This window comes from Fundulus heteroclitus, unplaced genomic scaffold, assembly GCF_011125445.2.
Source record: "Fundulus heteroclitus isolate FHET01 unplaced genomic scaffold, MU-UCD_Fhet_4.1 scaffold_56, whole genome shotgun sequence".
Taxonomy (NCBI): Eukaryota; Metazoa; Chordata; class Actinopteri; order Cyprinodontiformes; family Fundulidae; genus Fundulus; species Fundulus heteroclitus.
Window position 1 is genome coordinate 1,377,273 of NW_023396989.1, and position 22,567 is coordinate 1,399,839.

The 22,567-nt window shown below is 39.8% G+C and overlaps 2 protein-coding genes across 2 annotated transcripts in view; one reads left to right on the forward strand and one right to left on the reverse strand.

Moving 5' to 3' along the window:
- LOC105922418 (M1-specific T cell receptor alpha chain-like) overlaps positions 1 to 22,567 on the reverse strand; it is a 571,536-nt gene that overhangs the window by 303,099 nt on the left and 245,870 nt on the right. The gene's annotated exons all lie outside the window — the stretch shown is intronic.
- LOC105918430 (tripartite motif-containing protein 16) lies at positions 13,489 to 15,672 on the forward strand. Its single transcript, XM_036133018.1, has one exon. The coding sequence runs from the start codon at positions 13,489 to 13,491 to the stop codon at positions 15,181 to 15,183; it is 1,695 nt and encodes a 564-aa protein (XP_035988911.1). The 3' UTR covers positions 15,184 to 15,672.

Genomic DNA, 22,567 nt, shown 5'->3' on the forward strand with positions numbered 1-22,567 from the left:
CTCTTAAGATGTTTATTAAATGAAATGCTATTTAAAAGTTCAGATTACTCTACCTATATAGTGAAAACTAATTCATTCATTTATTTATTTAACTGTTGATATAATACCCACTTAATTTATTAAGTTGCTCCATGATTCCATCAAGGTGCTTCTTTAAAAGTTTTCCCCTTTACATAATCTTAATGTGTTTCGTAATGTGTATTTTGTTTTAATTGTGTACAACAAAATCTGAAGTGAAATGCATGAAGTCGTGTCTGCAGAACTCATCTGTGTTTGTTGTCGAAGGTTGTCCGATGCCTCAGTCATAGTCCTTCATTGTCCATTTTCAGTCCAATGTCTAAATTCAGCAGCCCAACATTCTCCTTCTCATCAAGAGTCCATCCTCCAGTCCTCACGCCTGCAAACAGAATGAATTCTGCCAGCATTTTTTGCCAAAGAAAACGCTCCATAGGTTGAAAAGAAATTACAGCAAAGCAGTCACAAACATTTTAACTACAGTGTTCCCTCTAACATGACAAACATAAAAGAAACAAAAGGATAAAAAAAATAAATCAAACTTTGTCTCTGACAAAATAAAACTCAAAACTGGAGCAGGCTGAAGTCAATGACATCACCTTTAGTCCTTCTCCAAAGGATCAGCCCCCAGGCCAGAACACACAGACCCAGCCTTGCCGTAACATTCAGATGTTTAAATCATGGTCAGATTTGTTTATCATATCTATTGTCCTTCTCAGGTTAAACTGTCCCTCTGAGGATCGCCTTAGCTCAGCATAACTAATAACATCAGATGATTTCGTAACTGACGACGCGCGTAACGTGGCCTTGTGATATCTTGACGCTTTTCAAAATTTCTCATTAGTTGCATTCAAATTCCAAGTAAAAAATAAATAAAATAAATGAATAGAAAACCCTCAGAAAAGCAATTCATATTTAGTTCCATACAGGTTTGTTCAAAGCACAGTTTTCCCTCATCTATTTAAATCAAAAATCTTGTATATCTAAACTTCTTTCAACTGGACTGGTTTGTGATGAATCATTATTATTATTAGCAATGAGAGCTCAGTAATTTTAAGTTACTTTAGGGCTAAAAAAACAAGTGATAGGATCTCAGCCTAAATTTGTAAAACAGTAAACTTATTAACAAGCTTATGTAACGCTTATTTCCAATTTCTAACAAAGCTGAAATATTTCCGTTCAAGACATGTTAATCTCTCCGTGTATCAATTTAATTTGGTCCTGATATTTAATGTTAAAAAACAAACTTTGTTATTTAAATCTCTCATTTACTGTACCTCTATTGTTAACATAGTCCATGCTTAAAATGTCATTTGAATTACGGAGCTGCAGTTCTCCCAAAACAAATGAACATTCTGAAACCATGAACATTACCTTTACCCCGAATTAATTCACACAGACGAACATTTAGTTACATAGATACATACACACGTACGGTTACATACAAACGATGACATTCAGACAGACAAACACGTGCAGGCCTGCTTTTTCACCATCTTAAATAGTTATATGTTTTTCATAATTTTTAAACGTCAACGCCGAAAGATGTTTTCAACGCGTTAAGTTCCCGCTTAGTTTAAAAGGTGGAGAGCGTGCGCTGGTTACGACCCCCCGATGCTTCGTCCACACGCGGTTTTACGCTTCAGTCCCGCAAGGATACAACTCTGTGTCTCGCAGACACTTGGACGCTTACCCATTTTTGAAAGTTATACGTCGCTATTAGCAGTTTAGACCAATTTTATCCACAACGGAAGTGCCTAATCGGTCCCCACGTAAACGCTTCCCCGGTGCAACGCCTTTTTAGTTTCGTTTCCGTTTCCTTGTTTTTATCGCTTTTCTTTTTTCTATTTTTATTATTTAGTAGCAGTACTGCAATAAAATAAAATAATATTAATAATAATAACCCCTATGTGAGAAATCTGCATGTTTAATCAAATCATTTCAAATCATTTATGCATGTCATGCGTCTGGGCCCCTACGTTTTCCAGCATGAAATCGAACGTCTCACCCTGGGGCTAGGCTTGACCCTGAGAAAATCTGCCTTTTAACCATTACACGGACTCTTCTGCGTCCAGACTTTTTTTAAATTATTTTATTTATTTTATCCTTTTTTTGTTTTTTATTATTATTTTTTACGTCCTTAGCACGATCGACCAACTAAATGAAAGGCCTCACATCCGATGGTCGCCTTTTTGGTATAATGGTCGGGGTCCCCACTTATCAAAGCTGCAAACGTCTTCGCAACAGTCAAGGACTTAAGCATCCCTGCCGCTTTCATCCACAACAGAAGTGGACAGCCTCTTGCACAAACCCAAGACAAGAGGACTTTAATGGACCAGCTGGAAACTGCTCAGCCGGTCACCTGTTCTCCAGGTGAAAATCACTCTGCCACTCCTCCCCCCTTGTGGGAAAGTCCGTATTTCAGCTGAAAACGTATTCTAATTAAATTTTGAATTTTAGTTTAATGTTTAAACCTTAGTCACCGTTCGGTATTGCGAACCCTGTTTTATTTGCCTTAAGGATTAAATATAATTCATTATTTCTACCGGCTTTTACTTTTACTACCATTTAGGTTTACAGTTTTTAATTTTAAAATTTCTTGAGGTATACTTTAAAATGGGGTTTAAATTTTAAAAGCTTGCAAGCATTTTTGACCAATTGCGTTTGTTTTTAAAAGAGCTGGAAAATAATCCCCTTACCGTCTCATGAAAGAAAGGTTCGGATCTTCGCGCCGACGCCCAGAGACGCTCCGAGACCAGGAGCTCCTCCACATCCCTTGAAAATCCATTCGGGGTACCAGAGGCCGGATAACCTCTCCGGGCCGGCCAAAGCAGCTCCTGTCCCCGGACTCCCTCGCTCGTCGGTCGGAGATCCTGTTCGTGACGCCAAATTGTTGTGGGAGTTTTGGGTGGAATATTAAACAATAGTAACAGAGTTCCCATCTTTACTAAATGACGAGACGGTGGTATAACGTTCCAGCACTTTTATTGAGAAACAGAGCAGATTCACATAGATGGAAAGTAATCGCACCCCACGGTTCCGCTGCAGTCTCTGTCTGCCCTGTCTCTGTCTGTGTCACTTTTCGGGCTTCCCCTAATACTGCACCGTGGCCTTCCCATGAGACAAAACAAAGACAGTCTATTGTAAACAATCAGTATCCCTCAGCAACTGCAGCATTTGGCCTTGCAATCATAAAACAGTGGATCTTATACACAGACATCAGGTCTCCAGGCCTTCTCTGTCCGAGTGGTGTGAGGCCATAGTGACTTCAGAATAATAATTCTTATAACACAGATCAAAAACTTATCTAAAAGGAACAAATCATAAAAACCTAATAAAAATCAATACGGTTCACCTTGAACCTAAAAATAAAACAATTAAATGTGGTCTATTAAATATAAGGTCTCTCCCACCAAAGACTTTGTTAGTTAACGAATTGATTTCTGATAAACAGATTGATTTGTTTTGTCTCACAGAAACCTGGCTACAAGAGGACTACGTTAGTATAAATGAGTCAACTCCCTCCAATTATTCAAATTTCCACATTCCCAGATCTGTGGGAAGAGGAGGAGGAGTGGCAACCATCTTTCAGTCTGATTTATTAATTAGTCCCAGGCCAATTAATAACTACAGTTCTTTTGAACATTTAACCCTCAGTTTCCCTCATCCAAACTGCAAAGCAATAAAACCTCTTCTGTTTGTTGTTTTGTATCGTCCACCAGGCCCTTACACTCAGTTTTTGGATGAGTTGTCAGATTTCTTATCTGATTTGGTGTTAAATACTGATAAGGCTATTATAGTGGGTGATTTTAACATCCATGTTGACACAGAATGTGATAACCTTAGTGTAGCCTTTAAAACTTCAATTGGTTTTGCTCAAAATGTGCATAAACCGACGCACTCTCGGCTCCATACTTTAGACCTTGTGCTGACATATGGCATTGATTGTGAAGAATTAACAGTATTTCCTCACAACCCTGTCCTATCTGATCATTTTTTAATAACATTTGAGTTTAATCTAACTGAGTTCTCCACCCCCAAAAGAGGGTTCCATTATAGTAGATCTTTATCCGATAATGCTGTATCAAAACTTAAAGAGTCTGTCCCCTTTTTAATATCCTCCGTATTGCAGAAATGCCCTGTAGATGGCAGCAATGTTGTTTCTTCCAATTCACAAATAGATGTCTTTGTAAACGGTGTGACTTCGTCATTGCGTTCTGCATTAGACAATGTAGCTCCCTTGAAAAAGAAGCTGATAATTCACAGGAAGCTGGCTCCTTGGTTTAATTCAGAGCTGCGTTCCTTGAAGCACAATGTTAGGAAATTGGAGAGAAAATGGCGCTCTACACACCAAGAGGAATCCTACCTAATCTGGAGGGACAGTCTATTGTTGTATAACAAGACCCTTCGCAGAGTTAGAGCAGAATATTTTTCATCATTAATTGAGGAGAATAAGAATAATCCTAGATTTCTCTTAAGTACAGTTGCCAAACTTACCCAGAGCTACAGCTCTGTCGATCCATCCATTCCCTTAGCTCTTAGCAGTAATGATTTTATGGGATTCTTCATAAATAAAATTGATTCCATTAAAAGTAAAATTGGCATCCTCCCAAACATGATTACCTCGTCCTCAGTAAGTGAGGCAGCATTGGAGGAATCTTTAGAACCTGCGCAGTGTCTGAACTGTTTAGAAGCAGTAGAGCTTTCTGAGCTATCTAAAATTTTAGCTTCATCTAAACCTTCTACCTGTATGTTAGACCCAATCCCAACCAAGTTGTTTAAGGACATATTCCCTTTGATCAGTGGAACTATTTTAGACATGATTAATCTATCCTTAGTAAATGGATATGTACCACAGGCTTTTAAAGTAGCTGTTATTAAACCTTTACTTAAGAAACCTTCTCTTGATCAGGATGAGTTAGTAAATTACAGACCTATATCTAATCTTCTTTTCTTATCTAAAATTCTTTAGAAAGTAGTTGCTAATCAACTTTGTGAACATTTACAAAGTAATGACCTACTTGAGGAGTTTCAGTCAGGCTTCAGAGCTCATCATAGCACTGAAACAGCTCTGGTGAAGGTCTGAACCCTGTGATACTCCACAAGTGACCCTAGAGTTTGAGGACGATTTATTATTAACATGAACAAACTGGAATCTGTCCGACAGATAAGATTTAAACCAGCCTAATGCTTTTCCCTTAATCCCTACAGTATGCTCAAGTCTTTGTAGGAGAATATTGTGATCAACTGTATCAAATGCAGCACTGAGATCTAACAGGACAAGTATAGACACAAGTCCATTATCTGAGGCCATGAGAATATCATTAGTGACCTTCACCAGAGCTGCTTCAGTGCTATGATGAGCTCTAAAGCCTGACTGAAACTCCTCAAGTAGGTCATTGCTTTGTAAATGTTCACAAAGTTGATTAGCAACTACTTTCTCAAGAATTTTAGATAAGGGTTAGGGTTAGGGAAAAGAAGATTAGATATAGGTCTGTAATTTACTAACTCATCTTGATCAAGAGATGGTTTCTTAAGTAAAGGTTTAATAACAGCTACTTTAAAAGCCTGTGGTACATATCCATTTACCAAGGATAGATTAATCATGTCTAAAATAGGAACACTGATCAGAGAGAATACCTCCTTAAACAGTAAATTACAGACCTATATCTAATCTTCTTTTCTTATCTAAAATTCTTGAGAAAGTAGTTGCTAATCAACTATGTGAACATTTACAAAGTAATGACCTACTTGAGGAGTTTCAGTCAAGCTTTAGAGCTCATCATAGCACTGAAACAGCTCTGGTGAAGGTCACTAATGATATTCTCATGGCCTCAGATAATGGACTTGTGTCTATACTTGTCCTGTTAGATCTCAGTGCTGCATTTGATACAGTTGATCACAATATTCTCCTACAAAGACTTGAGCATACTGTAGGGATTAAGGGAAAAGCATTAGGCGGGTTTAAAACTTATCTGTCGGACAGATTCCAGTTTGTTCATGTTAATAATAAATCTTCCTCAAACTCAAGGTCACCTGTGGAGTACCACAGGGTTCAGTCCTTGGACCAATTCTATTTACTATATATATGCTTCCGATTGGCAAAATTATCAGACAGCATGGGATTAATTTCCACTGTTATGCTGATGACACTCAGCTATATTTATCCATAAATCCTGATGAATCCAATCAGTTACTTCGACTGCAGTCATGTCTTGAGGACATCAAAAGCTGGATGACTTTAAATTTCCTGCATTTAAATTCTGACAAGACAGAATCTTTGGGCCAGAGTCTTCAAAAATAAAGTTCTTAACCAATCACTTAATCGGGATGGCATTAACTTTGCCTCTGGTAATAAAGTAAAAAATCTTGGTGTTGTTTTCGACCAAGACATGTCATTTAAATCCCATATTAAAGAGGTTTCCAGAGTTTCCTTTTTTCACCTCAGGAATATCGCCAAAATTAGAAACATTCTGTCCAGGAGTGATGCTGAAAAACTAGTCCATGCATTTGTTACTTCAAGGCTGGACTATTGTAATTCTTTACTATCAGGAAGTCCACAAAATGCAGTTCAAAGTCTTCAGCTGATCCAAAATGCTGCGGCAAGAGTTCTGATGAAAATCAACAAGAGGGATCATATTTCTCCTGTTTTAGCTTCCCTTCATTGGCTTCCTGTTAAATCAAGAATAGAATTTAAAATTCTCCTTCTAACGTATAAAGCCCTTAATATTCAAGCTCCATCATATATCAGAGCTCTGATTACCCCGTATGTTCCTAACAGAGCACTTCGCTCTCAGACTGCAGGTCTGCTGGTGGTTCCTAGAGTCTCTAAAAGTAGAATGGGAGGCAGATCCTTTAGCTATCAGGCTCCTCTCCTGTGGAACCAACTCCCAGTTTTGGTCCGTGAGGCAGACACCCCGTCTACTTTTAAGACTAATCTTAAAACTTTTCTTTTTGACAAAGCTTATAGTTAGAGTGGCTCATGTTACCCTGAGCTACCTCTATAGTTGTGCTGTGATAGGCCTAGGCTACTGGAGGACATCAGGGTCTAATTTTCTCACTTATTTCTACTGTTCTCCAGTTTTGCATTGTATTACATTGAAATGACTGTCGTCATTTCAGCTTTTAACTTTTTGCTCTCTCTCTTTTATCTTCATAGTAGGTACACCTGGTCTGGCGTTCCGTTCTGTTAACTGTGACATCATCCAGAGAAGACGGCTCACCCGCTACTACCATCTAATGTAGAACAGATTACTAGATCAATGTGTGCTTCTGTGCTTTTTTGTCTCTCTTGTTGTGTCTCTGCTCTGTCTTCCGTAACCCCCAGTCGGTCGAGGCAGATGACCGTTCATACTGAGCCCGGTTCTGCCGGAGGTTTTTCCTTCCCGTTAATGGGTGGTTTTTCTTCCCACTGTCGCTTCATGCTTGCTCAGTATGAGGGATTGCAGCAAAGCCATGTACAATGCAGACGACTCTCCCTGTGGCTCTACGGTTCCCCAGGAGTGAATGCTGCTTGTCGGGACCTTGATGCAATCAACTGGTTTCCTTATATAGGACATTTTTGACCAATCTGTATAATGTGACCCAATCTGTATAATATGATTGAACTTGATTTTGTAAAGTGCCTTGAGATGACATGTTTCATGATTTGGCGCTATATAAATAAAATTGAATTGAATTGTCTGTGTTCCCATCTCTCCTCTCCAGCCCCGCTGGTGGAAATCAAACAGAGGCCGTTTCTCAATATGCGTTCTTGAGCATTCTCGTGTGCTTGTGTAGCTGAGTTAATTTTATGTATTTATATTTCATTTTATTTTATGAACCTTCTCAAAACATTTTTATTTGCTTTTCTTAGTTCTGGAATTGTATTTTATTTTGGCGGAGAAGCTTTTATTTTCTTGTTTCCTGTTTCTACGTCATATCCTGTGTGTTCGCGCTGCCCTCTTCAGTTCGCGCCAAGTTGCGCTGGGGAGAGGTAAGCGTACAAAGCTGTCTTCTGTTTGTATATTCAAAATGTCTTAAAAAGTATGTTTGTCAAACTCAGGAGTTATATGTTGTTCCCCAACTGTTTATGTTAAGCGCAGCACTATACTGGGTATTTAATTCCCACGTTAATTACATTTATTTAGCCTATTGTACCAATGTGGTTATTTTTGTTCCTTTGATTGGTTAAGGTGTGCGTGGGAAAGCCAGAGCCCAAGAACTGTGCTGACTGTAATCTTGTTTTAAACAGGAATAAAACAACGCAGAGCTGATTCCGGTGTGATTCTTTCTACAACCGTTACACTTGTGTGCTCGTGACACGTCATCAGCCTCAGACCGAGCACTGTTCCAATGCTGAGAACGCCAAATCGAGAACGCGCCAAATTCCCCGGATGTTGTTCTCGCCCGCCCTCTTTATCGAGCATGCATCAGAGCAGACTTGTGCGTTCTTCAGACTGACCGCTTGCCCAGAATGCACCGCGGCCGCAGCTTGATTCGAGACGGCGCAAACAGAGCTCACAGCGGTAAGTTAAAAATTCCCTTTTCTGCTGCTGTTCTTCAAAAGTACCTTTTCAGATTGTTTGAGGCGAGAACATTATACTTTAAGCTTCCCTATGTGGCCTGTTTACAGAGTTAGTGCGTAATTAAAAAAAAGTAGTGTGCATAATACCGCTGGTTATGATTTATTTGTTTTGTGTTTATCTAACTGACGTGTGTTGCTTTATTAACTCAATACTTGCTGGAATAAATTGTAATTGTCTCCCTAGGACGGCAGCAGCATATAAAATAAATAAATAAATACATTCTATAAATGTTTTTCCTATCTAAGTGAGTTTATTCTGAGTCAGGACACGAATAATTGAGAGGAGAAAGAGGGAAAGAAAATAATAGTAATAATAGTATATGAAAAAACAGACATTTATTTTATACAAATGTTTAATCTTTGGAAAAGAATGAAGGTGTAATATATTCAACAAATTAATAACAGTTACTAACATGGTTTAAAACAAAGAAATAACTCATTAAGATCTTATACAAATAGACAATGCCTATAAACTTACAATTAAAAATAGTTGGAATAGAAATAAATTTACGCATTATTTTATGTATTTTTCCAGGTGGTGAAAAAAAAAGAAATGAAGCAGCATGTGAACAAGACTCCAACTGATCTACATTAGTTTAGGTGTAGTCATGTTCACTTAAACATGCAGCCAGCTGGAGCCGCTCCCTGTCTTCAGCCGCTGGATGGTCATCCTCGTCTGGGTCAACCTCCTCATCCTCCACGTCCAGCTGGTCCCCTGCCTCTATACTAATATTGTGAAGGATGCAGCAGGCGGCGATTACTTTTTGGGCAAACGTTGGCCAGCCAGTAGAGGGTCACCAGCACCTCTATCTCCTGTGGCCATCCATGGACCTTCTGATGGGCAGCAGCTGAAGGAGGAGGACGATGGTGGCCCTGTTTAGCCTGAAGGCTGGTTTCAGGTCCCCTTCATTAAAAAATATTTGGAGGATTGGCACAGAGGTGTTTATCCTCACATATTTTGTTTCTGTTTCTTCCTGTAAATAAAAAATGCCAAATGTTACCATAATTGTTTTTTGTCACCTTTTCTATGCATAAAACTATACCTGTTTAACATGCAGATTATTATAGTTCTCAAGAAAGAAAGGGTAAAATGTATAGTAAATGTAACAAATGGCTTCCCTTCTCTGGTATTTTTACCATTTCACTGAAAAAATGAGCTGAACTAACTGCACATAATTTATAGATTAATCACTGTAAAGGTGGACAGACATAAAAATGTTTTTTTTTCCCTTTCTTAATAATCAATGCTGTGAAGGTCAGGAGGTGCAATAAAGTAGCTTAACCCTACTGTTATTAATGTTAAAACTGGGTCTTCATTTTTATTAATATAGGAAAAAGTCACAATTTCAACCTGATCACGTTTTTAATATCATCAATGTTTTTTTTTTTAAGATAAAAGTAAGAAATAGGCTGTCAATCTTAAAATGCCTACCACTTGGCAATAGGGGGTTTTCACTGACGTCACTGGCCAACTTCCGGTCCGCCATATTGGGTGGTTCACTTCCTTATCTCTAGTTGTCGTACACGTATTATCGTATCGCGAATGGATAAGTACGCCAGCGGGCTAGAGCGACCAGATAAGGACGTATACCTGAGGAAATGTTCCGTGATCGACCATATGGACCCGTATGCCCTCCACGGTGCCTTGTTTAGCCGTAATCCAGATGCATTACCTGGTGTTCGGTGAAAACCCTCTGCACACTCTTGAGGAAATGAGAGCTTACAAGGGTCTAGAGGCTCACAACCAGTTCACATCTGGTTATGTACATCAAGGAAATCGCCATCATACGTGGACGGGTGAGTTTTAATAAGATGGTAAAAATGTAAACAATCCGACGCAAATGTGTCGCATGCTTCTGCGGTGGCTGGCGGCCGGCGGCCGGCGGTGCGCGAAGGCGCTTGGCTGCAGGGCCGATCGACGCCGCTCGCTGCTTTAATTATTTAAGCAGAACAATGACCAGTGCAAAATGAAGTATTTACCGTATTGGCGCCGGTAGGAGCTGCAGATCATAAAGCCAGCAAACAGTGGGAACACAGCAACTCGTTCAAAGGTAAGCTGCGCTCAGACGGGCTCTGGCACATGCTAGTTTAGTAGCTGCTAACCGTTAGCGCTAACAACCACTCGCGCATGTAATGTACTTTTAACTAGCTGCTATGTGTTTCAAACGTTTGGAACACACTCTCATTGACATCGGGATACTGTGGAAAGTTATGTTCGGTCGACTTAAAGCCGCGATCCAAGCGAGCCGACGACTCTTTGTTATCTCTGTAACTCGTTCAAAGGTAAGCTGCGCTCAGACGGGTTAGCACATGCTAACCGTTAGCGCTAACAACCACTCACGCATGTAATGTACTTTTAACTAGCTGCTATGTGTTTCAAAGGTTTAGAACACACTCTCATTGACATCGGGATACTGTGGAAAGTTATGTTCGGTCTTACAGCCGCGATCCAAGCGAGCCGACGACTCTTTGTTATCTCTAACAGTTGTTCTCCGTGGTTGCGCCTCCAGGCAGGAAAGCGGTGGAAAATTAATCTGTTTCTATGTTTTTCCCATGGCGATCATGTGTTGCGCTGTTACAGCCCACAATACAGCAACGGTTTACCATGGTTGAAATCAAGTTAAGGTGAAATTAATCAAATTAAAACACGGCTGAGAGAGGGAGTACAGTATGCGGTAGTAATAGGCAGTAGAGGCGGCGGAGGCAGTCAACACGGCAGCCGCGGAAAGTAATAAGTCATAACGCCCAAGCCCTATTATTAATACATTCTTCTTACATGTTTTAAATACTTAACAGTTAATTACCTGTGACAAAGTGAGCACCGCAGACTCTGGCGTATTCCAGCTTAACACCGTCCAAATCGGACCTGGATATCCGTGTCAGCCATAGGTGACGGCGTTGTTCAGACAGCTGTTTTGTTTTTTCACACTGATTCACTATTACGGCTGGTAGGCGATAGAAAGAGCGTTGATCTCCACCTCCACGGGCCGTGCAACCAACCATTAAACACGCTTTCCCCATTGTTCACTTCCAATACTGCCTAAGGCGTCATACAATGCAGGTCAACGGTGCGAAACGACTGCCACCCAATATGGCGGACGCGCTGAGTAGTCACGTGAGCGTGACGTCAGCTGAAAACCCCCTATTGGTGGGTGAGCAAAGCCTGCCTTCTGAGCCTCCTCTGCTGCATCAATCTTCTCCTTGCTCGGATTTTCCTCCTCAACTGCATCACCTCCTCTTCAGCCTGCTGGTAAAGCTGACCAACGACCGAAGCAACAGCAATATTGCTCGTATCGCTCATTTTGCTTCTACAAAGTGCTGATTTTTAAAGAAGATTCAATCGCCTCTATAACTAGAACAATTACAACTCCCCACAAAGAAATTCCCGCTATTGCTGGTTTTATACCCACAGTTCTGTAATTATTTTAGATATTTTTTATACCTATACTTAGAAATTAATTTAAATAAAAAACGTTTTCAATAAGATATGATGGTGTAGTGTATAAATAGTTTTGAACGTTAAAGAAATGCTCAGGAGCTGTGGGTGTGATGACGTCACGAGTATACTTCTGTTCCAATGCACAATACGTGCTCGCGTTCTCGTCAAGTCCGATCTTCCTGTGTTCTTACCGAGAACAGACTTGACGAGAACGCGAGTACGGACTCGCGTTCTCGTGAATTGAGAAACGGCCAGAGTCTCACCAAGCTGAAGCAGGACATGGTCCAGATGGACGTGAGGATAGGCGTGGTCCAGCACATGCTGCTGCAGGCCAAACTCAAAGAGAAGGCCAACATGACGCGGGACATGCACGCCACCAACATCCCTGAGCCCGCCGCTTAGAACCGCCGACAGGACGGGCCCCAGAGCCCTCAGCAGGTTCTGTTCTTCCAGACGAGATGGGAGTGTTGTTCTGTCCTGAAGACTGAGTAGAAAACCATCAGAAATGTGTTTTGTATTATAAAAACTATGTATTTCAGTTTGTAATATATTTTGTATTTTTGTTGTCTAAATAAAAAGATTTTTTCTAAACGTCTAAATTGTTTTAAGGTGTAATTGTGCAAGGCGTCCACCAGATGTTGCTGTTGTAGCATCTAAATCAGCGTCTGTCGAGCTTTAAACGAATTAAAACTGATTAGTTTTGATGGGAGCAAAAAAAGAAAGATTTCCCGAAGAGCTCATCGTGAAAGCAGAAAACTTCCCACAATATTTCAGCTGAGATTTACTGGAAAGTTCAACCGGATGTTTGTGCCGGAAGACGATGCTGAACCCTTCAAAATAAAATGCTTACCGTCACCGCAGTTAACCAGATAACCATGTTAAGCGTGGCAGACCTCTACCACAACAAAGTTTACAGACGTTTACATCCCAAGATCACCAAGTTCATTTCTGCAGGTTTACTAGAAGATCACCAGAAATATATTCTTGGGACTGAAGTGGCTCAATTTAAGCTAACTCTGAAGTCTTCCAGGTAAACTTTTGCTTTACTTCTAATAAACTTTCAAGTCCAGTTTTAGTTTGGAAGTTCTCTTAAAAACCTTTTAGGTGTGCCATTATTATACTGAATAATAAGGTTAAAGTTTACTGCTAAGTGTTTAAAATCAATTTGAAGTGGACTGCAAATAAGCTTCCAGTTATACTCCAGCTCCACTTTAATGCTGATTAAAAAAAGAAAAATAAGTGACAAAGGTTGTTTCTTTCTTGGTGTACGCACGCTTTTGGTATAGATCCATGCAATGTTGTATAAACAAGAGCTCTGCTCCTGGTTCTGCAGGCTGTAACACCTAATAACCCGGTTCTTCCTGCTATCAGACACACCTTGAAGCTGGTGAAGCTGATTGGCTGCAGCCTCTCTGCTCTGACACGTGATTTATAGATCAGAGTTGAGAGCAGTTGCTGTTTTCAGGAAATGAAACTCACACAGTCACTGCGACCGAGAGCAGAAATGGATCAGAACCAGCTGGACCGAGAAACCTTCTCCTGTTTGTTCTGTCTGGATCTACTGAAGGATCCGGTGACTATTCCCTGTGGACACAGCTACTGTATGAAGTGTATTAAAAACTTCTGGGATGGAGAGGATCAGAACGGAATCCACAGCTGCCCTCAGTGCAGGGAGACCTTCACACCGAGGCCCGTTCTGAAGAAGAACACCATGTTAGCAGCTTTAGTGGAGCAGCTGAAGAAGACTGGACTCCAAGCTGCTCCTGCTGATCTCTGCTATGCTGGACCTGAAGATGTGGCCTGTGATTTCTGCTCTGGAAGAAAACGGAGAGCCACCAAGTCCTGTTTATTCTGTCTGGCCTCTTACTGTGAGAAACACCTTCAGCCTCATTATGATTCAGCTGCATTCAAGAAACACAAGCTGGTGGAGCCCTCCAGGAACCTCCAGGAGAACATCTGCTCTCTTCATAATGAGGTGATGAAGATGTTCTGTCGTACTGATCAGAAGTCTATCTGTGTTCTTTGTTTAATGGATGAACATAAAGGCCACGACACAGTCACCGCTGCAGCAGAAAGGACTGAGAGGCAGAGAGAGCTGGAGGTGAGACGAGAAAACATCCAGCAGAGAATCCAGGACAGAGAGAAAGATGTGAAGCTGCTTCAACAGGAGCTGGAGGCCATCAATCGCTCTGCTGATAAAACAGTGGAGGACAGTGAGAAGATCTTCACTCAGCTGATCCGTCTCATCCAGAAAAGAAGCTCTGATGTGAAGCAGCAGATCAGATCCCAGCAGGAAACTGAAGGGAGTCGAGTCAAAGAGCTTCAGGAGAAGCTGGAGCAGGAGATCACTGAGCTGAAGAGGAAAGACGCTGAGCTGAAGCAGCTGTCAGACACAGAGGACCACAGCCAGTTTCTCCACAACTACCCCTCACTGTCAGCACTCAGTGAGTCTACATCATCCAGCATCAAGATCCGTCCTCTCAGCTGCTTTGAGGATGTGACAGCAGCTGTGTCAGAGCTCAGAGATCAACTACAGGACATCCTGAGAGACGCATGGACAAACATCTCACTGAGACTCACTGAGGTGGAGGTTTCACTGTCAGAACCAGAACCAGAACCAGGACCAGAACCAAAGAGCAGAGCTGGATTCCTGAGATATTCATGTAAAATCACACTGGATCCAAACACAGCACACAGTCAGCTGTTACTATCAGAGGGGAACAGGAAGGTGACATTGATGAATCAACCTCAGTCTTATTCTAGTCATCCAGACAGATTCACTGTTTGGTTTCAGGTTCTGAGTAGAGAGAGTCTGACTGGACGTTGTTACTGGGAGGTGGAGAGGAGCGGGGGAGGTTCTGTAGCAGTCGCATACAAGAATATCAGCAGAGAGGGAAGAGGGAATGAATGTAGATTTGGATATAATGACAAATCCTGGGCATTAGATTGTTCCCAAAGTAAATTTGGTCACAACAACATCTGGACCTACTTCTCAGGTCCTGGTTCCTCCAGACTAGGAGTGTACCTGGACCACAGAGCAGGTATTCTGTCCTTCTACAGCGTCTATGAAACCATGACTCTCCTCCACAGAGTCCAGACCACCTTCACTCAGCCGCTACATGTTGGAGTTTATGGTTCTGCTGAGTTCTTTAAAGCCAAATAGACAGAATCCACTGAAGGTTCAGTGAGTTTGATTCTGGTTTCTAAATCTCCAGCAGATTATTTTCTTGATCGTTGTTGTTTTAGGTCTAAACTTCTCAGGAATGAATAGTCAGAGGTTGTCAGAACATGTTTTCCTTCAGAATTGATGTTCTGGTTCTGTTGGGTTTCTTCATTTCTCATCAGTGTTTCCTAAACCAGCTGATCAGCACCAGAATATTTGCTGTTTTCCCTCCTTGTTGCTTTCAGCAGCAAAGACTGTGAACTCAGCAATAAAATGTCAAATGTTTCCCTAGGTTGAAGAAGTGGATCCGGTTCTTTGATCCGGTTCTGGTTTGGACCCATTTTGTTGAGTCCAGACACACCTGAGACAACAGACATGGTCTCTTAGTGGACCTGAACTGATTTCATGTCATGTTGCTTCGCTGTTGGTTTTAAAGTCAGGATCCAGACTTGGTTCCGACTTCTGGAATCTATTTCTGATGCAATCTCTAATAATTAAAGCAGTGAGATGTTCAGCTGAAGCATAAAGAGACAATAACTGTTCAAGTTGTTCCTCCACTGATCAGCTGTGACAGCTAAACATTCACTACCAGACATGATGGTAGATGAGGCGTCATGAAACATTTGGACACGTTGCCAAACTGTATTGATACCGTGTCTCTGAATACTGACACCTGCTGGACCTTAAAAAATAACACAATAATACAATTTAAGTCTTTGTATGTTGCATTGTTTTTCATATTTTCATTTAAATTTAAAATATCTTTGAAATTTTTAGATACAGTGAATAATTAATGTGAACCTGTATAATAACGTCATAACCTCTAAGTAAATACGAATGAATGAGAATGCTTTTGGACATTTTTTTTTTTTACAAATTTTTATACATATATAAAAAAAAGTTGCAACGTTTTGATATTGAATCTGTTACGCTTTTCTGATATCACTTCTCCAGCTGTAGAAAACAGCCGCTCACACGGCACAGATGATGCTGGAGTGCAGAGCTTCAGGTGTTCATAGAGAGTTTTGCTGCCTCTGTGTAAAAGGTTGAAGCTCTAGTCATTGGGACGACTTTTGACCCTGACACTCGCCTCTCTTCAGACATATCATTGTTCTATTTTTGTGTTAAAAATGTAAAGATATCAAACGCTTCTCAGAATCAAGATAATTAATTTGTTTTTTTTCCAAATCTTTCTATGTACAAGTAAGAAACATGTATATTTGTTTTATTTTTGTGTTAAAAACAGAAATAAATGGCATATTCCTCAAACTAATGAGAATTTATTTGAATTATTTCCAACACTTTTTACATAAAAGTGAAAAATATGTTAGGGTTTTTTTTTATTATTTTTGTGTTAAAAATGTATGTGCATAAGATAATGTGAATGCAGAAAAAAAGTTTTTACCGACAAAGAAACTACTCCAAAAAATATATTTTGTTCAAAAAGTTACTAAAGTAAATAAAGTCAATTCTGACTCCCATCAAAAGCAACTTTTAAAATGAAGCGTCTGAATTTAGTGAGACGTCAGCTTTTAGAAAGAGGTCTAACATTTTCACAGCAGGGAGCTGAAAAACTGCCCTAACCTCGGCTGCTAAGCAGAGCATCACAGCAAACCACAGCAGAGGGACTAGAAATGACTCTGCTGCTTATTGAGAGAAATATTAACAAGATGACATCATAACTGTAGCAGTTATCAAGTTACCTTTTATTTAAATCAACATACCTTCCACAGTACTGCAGCGGCGTGACTGCATGACCGTTCCAACCATGAAAAGTCTGATTTCCATTTCTGTAGTAGTAGTTTTATTGTTTAAAAATGCTCAATACATAAAGTTTACTGATTAAAAATATTTTTAGGTCTAAATGAGCCCTGAAAAAAAACATCCTGTATCAATGCATCATCTACACTGCACAAAGGGAACTAAATTAGTAAAATCTTTTTGAAATGAGTGTTTGTCCTTGATGGGGGGGCTGTTGGGTCTAGGTCCTTCACTTTGTACCAGCCACCCCCCCCCCCCCCCCTCCCTGAAGAGTCTTTCCTTTTATTGTTTTATAGGGGAGTCACATAAAGCCATCATAGAATAGAATAAAGCAGAATAAAGCTGAACGTGTGCTTTTCCCACACATGAAAACAGCTTCGTGTTCTAGTTCCCAGTAAACCGGCGGCACAGAGAGAAACTAACCTCAGAGCCGCGGGACTGAAATAAGCCGAATTAACGGAGGAGATGCTGGAAACACCAGATTTGTTGAGAAACGTCAGCATGTGAAGGTCAGGAAGCGTATTGCTGCCACTTGAGAAAACAGATGTGTGAAAACATGTGTGCTGCTGCCCACTGTGGATGAGATCTTTGTTAGCATGGCCCACTGAGAGGAATCCTCCAAAGAACGGGACTCTGCAGAAGGAAACATCAACCAGATGCTCCAGATGTGGCCGCCTTCCTCACTGACCAGCTAGAGAGTTATGGGAGCCTGCATGGATAAAAGTTTGTCCACCTTAAATGTGTTCACCATGTTGTGACTCAGAGGACATCTGTTAACATGTCTGGACCCCAGGGCTGAGGACCGAAGGAGGAGGAAGAGGAGGAGGAGGAGGAGGAGGCTGAATCTACGTGTAAATTAATCCTGGACCTGATTTCATGAGGCATGTTGACTCCTGTGATAAACTGAAGCTCTTTGGTTTCTGTAGATTTGAGGTTATCGATGGCTTTTCCAGCCTAATTATAGAGCTTCATGCTTTCTCCACAATCAGCGATCCTAAAATTATTGCTGGATATTCTATAAAGAAGTTGAGACGAGGATGAGGAGCCCTGCTCTGATTTAGGAGCTGAACATCTCCTGATGGCAGAAATGCAGAGATTCCTACGATGGAGTGCTGATGGCTCTTCCAGTAATGGCTTTATTTCTGGAAGCAGTGATCATAATCAGCTGGAAGCTGCTGGGCCTTTTTGAGGACACGTCATGCTCAGATGTGGATGGAGGGTTTTCAGAAAGTGAAAGTAGGGATGGACGATATAGAAAAAAACTATATCGATAAAATAGAAATCATATCGTTCGATATCGATAATTATCAACAAATTCAAAACATATATTTTAAGTGCAGCCCTGGCCATTTTATGCTGTTGCTTAGGACAAATATTATGACATCAATTACTAGGAGTGCACCGATATGAAAATTAGGGCCGATGCTGATATCCGATAATAATATTGTTTTAGTTGCCAATAACCAATATTTCTTAATATTATATTGATTGATTTATTTATTTTCACAAATCAAAATAGAAGCTCAGAATACATCAATAAAATCTGAAATGTTATGGAGTGTGACAGAAAACCCTTAGGGCTTATACCAAAGGCCTAAAACAACAAAACATCAGGCAGCTCACATTACGAAAGACAGAAAACAGAAAAGACATGTGCAGTGTAACATTATTTTTACATTTTAGCTCTCAGATTTCAGGGAGTCCATATCTGTAAAATCATACATCACTGTCTTTTTTGGAGAACAGTATTTTTTTAAAGACTTTCTACCATTTATCTCTGAAGACTCCAAATATTTTACATATTCATTCCATAATTTTGCACCACGATGCCGAAAAAAAAATTGCACTTCAGTTTTAGTACTTAATGGTAAATGAAACAAAGCTTGTCTAGTATTATAAGAATGCGCTTCGCAATTCTTAACAAAAATATTATACATATTGCCTTATTCTTTGAAAACTTTGAAAAACAACCACACCACTGGCATTGCTTCACTGCCTCAGTTCAATTATCCTACCCTGCATCATTTTCGGAGTCAAACTACCAACCAAATGCCACCTGACCAACCCCCCCCCCCCCCCCCCCCCCCCAACCCTCTTCAGACACAAATGGCAACAACATTGAAATAAACATCGGTGGAAAGTATTGGCCCAGTTTTACTCACCAGGTCGATAGTGATGTACTAAAAAATGACTCCCTCTCAGAGAAAGTATTCACCCCACAAACAGTTCCTGAATATTAAGTATTATTCCAAATTGTAACAAATTGTTTTTTTACAGGAGGAGCTGCAGCAGGTTTCATCATCCGTCACAGCTGTAATGTCTCCAAGTGGACGTCCAAGTTCTTCTGGACACCATTCCACATCTGTCTGGTAGAGGAGAACAGCTGGTGGAGATCTCCCAGGAGGCAGTGGAGGCCTGTAAACAGGAATGTCAACAAAGACGACCTTCTCCTAGTGATGAAACAGCGTTCAGGTTATAATGTCAGAGAACGTCTCACCAAGCACAGCAGATGAAGCCATAGAGCCAAACGTTCTCCTGAGAACATTCATCCTTAAAGCCTTGAAGTGGTCCCAAGGTTCCTGTTGCAATTAGCATGAGGCTTCTTCACGTCACTGACATGCTCTGATGTGTTTTGGACATCAACATTTGGTTGGAAACCACATGTTTATCTAAAGTGAATTAAAATAATATATTATAATGACAAATAATAATCACAACAAACTTGAATTACCTTCATGCACTGAATACATAAATTGTGGTCATACTGAGATGTTTCCATGAGACCAGAAGATTAATAATGGGCCTAGTCCTCACTGTTAATACCTAACAGAGAAGCTCCCAGGGAAGAGTTACGGCCACCAAGAAGGCCTTGCTAGGCTGAACCCGCCTGGTGGAAAACAGAAGTTGAGATTGATGATTCCTGCTTTTCAATGTTTACCTGAATAAACTGGTGAGTTAGGGGCTTACACATTTAACTGTGAGGAACATCATGAATAATTCAGCATTAATAGTATCGTTAATGTAACAGACTCAGAAAATGTCATTTTTCTCTAAATCGTGAGCCGTTATACCTTGAAATGTGTTGCTGTAACTCAACCCTTTCAACTTAAGGGTTATATTTTCCATTATTACAGAATTTTAATCCCCTTTTTAGTTTCTAACGTTGTTACCTTTTGTAATTACAACATAAAATGTTTTTTTTTTTTTTTTGGTATTACCACACTGCAAACATATTTCTAATTGTCAGAATTATAAATATAAATACATCAAATTGTTAATAAAGAAATTAGATTTTTATTTTCATCTGTCAACCAACACATTTTCCAGCTTGTCACTGCACATGTTTCACATTTATAACAAAAACATTCAACCTAGCTGCTGAAATATCAATATTATCTCTGTTTCTGAAGCCTTAGATGATTTTAACTTTAGTAGTGAATTTGTTTTTGGAAATGTTCAAACTAAGCAACTATACCTGGAACTCTCTTTGTTTAATCTGTCCCGCTTTCATTATTGATAGGAAGACCTCCAAAAACCCAACGTTGATGTCTGACTTGAAGGTATCTGTAGAATCAGCTTTTTTAGACCATGCTCATTTTGTAAAGCCTCAGAACTTCTAAGTGACCCCTGGTGGAGAAATGAATTATAGCATGTGAGGCCCTTACAGGACCAGCTTTAATATCTGTCATCATTCTTTTTGGTTCAAAATCAGCATCATAGCCTCACCATCTCAACATTCTGGATGATTCTTCTAGTTTACATTTTCTAATTATGCTTTTAAGGGTAAAACAGACAGTCTAATAGTTCACCATCAGCCAGGAGGACCATTACTGGAATACTCCTCACAGCACTACCTTTCATTTCCTTCCTTCTCATGTGTGGCAGGTTGAACCAATACAAACAGCGCAGTAATAATCCTGTAGGCATGGGAGGCCCATTCCCCCTTTTCCTTCCTCAACTGTAGTGTTTTAGACTTGATCCGAGCTCCTTTCCCCTTGCCAGTATCTATTTTTGGTACGTGTGTGTGTCTATGTATTAATAAATGTTAGTTTATTATTGAAATCTCTAAATTTTTTAATTTAACATATTTATTTCTCAATATAAACAACTTTTTGAATCTACAAATAATGCTATTATTTATTTATTTTAATAAAAATATTTATTATTTAATAATAATAATGCAGGCAGTGTATTAATAAAGCAATTTTTTAGCTAAACAAAAGTTATCAGAGGCAGAGAGAGAAAAAGGATTAAAGAATACGGGATTGAAACTGTGTGAATAAAATTCAGGGAATTTTTTTAGTGCAACAGTTTCAGAGAAGAAGAAAACATTAAAGCAATAATAAGTTTTTCATTCTTAAAACTGTTTTTAGAACTTAAAACATTAAAAAGAGGCTAACGTCTCTGCTCTCTTTGCTCTGACTACAGGACGAGGCAGCAGCTGTCTGTCTGTGAGACAGGGCTTGAAGCAGCTTGGAGGAGTGCTTGAGACAATAACTCCAGTTTGTTACTTTAACAGGAAGTCACCAATAACACAGAAGAAAGTCGCTCGATTTTACACTATTCACTGTTATGGAAAAAAAGAAAAGTCCCAACATGTTATAAAAAGCTTTACATTCTATATAAACAGGCTACATTTAGTTTACCTGAGCAAAGAGTTTCCATATGACTTTTAATGTTTCTTGACAAGAGTTTTCTTTTTCTCCAGTGAGAATAATTTTCATTTGCAATGTTTTAGTCTCTCTGAAGGTTAAGTGGAGACTCTTAAACTCTGTATCAGAAAGCTGATCACCCACACTGAGCTAGCCGGGCAGTTCTTAGATGATTCTGTTATTGCAACAGATTAGTTTATTATCTTTCTCAGCCATTACAGAATCTCTAGCTATGTTTACATGCATAAAATGTCACGATCGGATTAAAATGTATTTGGATTAAATAATCGGATCATACCGTTTATATGGGCACACAATCAATTTATCTGATCATAATGTGTGTTTCTATGCATCTGGCTTTATTCAGAAAATAACCACTCTGGCCTGATCAGGTATAAAATTCACCTTAAAATAAAACAGAAGAAGAAGTTCAGTATAATATGATTTTGTTTGTCTTCTGAGCGCCCAGGCTGGACTTGTACCAGGTTCTAATTATGCTTGAATTGTTACTGAGTAAGCAACGATTTTGAGATATTTTATCTTTTTGGACAGAAAGGTTGAATCAGGAACCCTGATAGTTTTGCTTCCCGACATATTTCGGCACTTGCCAATCTAGAAATATGTCAGGTTTACGTCGGGCGCACATGCTCACTCAGGTTTATTTGCCTCATTCGGAAATAACTTGAGCCTGACAAGTGATTACAAGCACGTTGATCAGATTATCACTGGGCATAAACCACGTCTCTCATTCGGAATACAATTTCATTCTGACTGAGCTCAATCCAATCATCATATTCCGATTGGCTCGTTTACATCACGCATTTCTATTCTGATCGGTCGTTTATTACGATTACCTTTGTCCATGTAAAAGTAGCTACTGTCTCTAGGAAGGCAACATTTTCAAGGCTCACTTCAGCTTACTATAACTAAATGCCTTCAAAAGATTATTTAATAATTAATACGTTTAACCC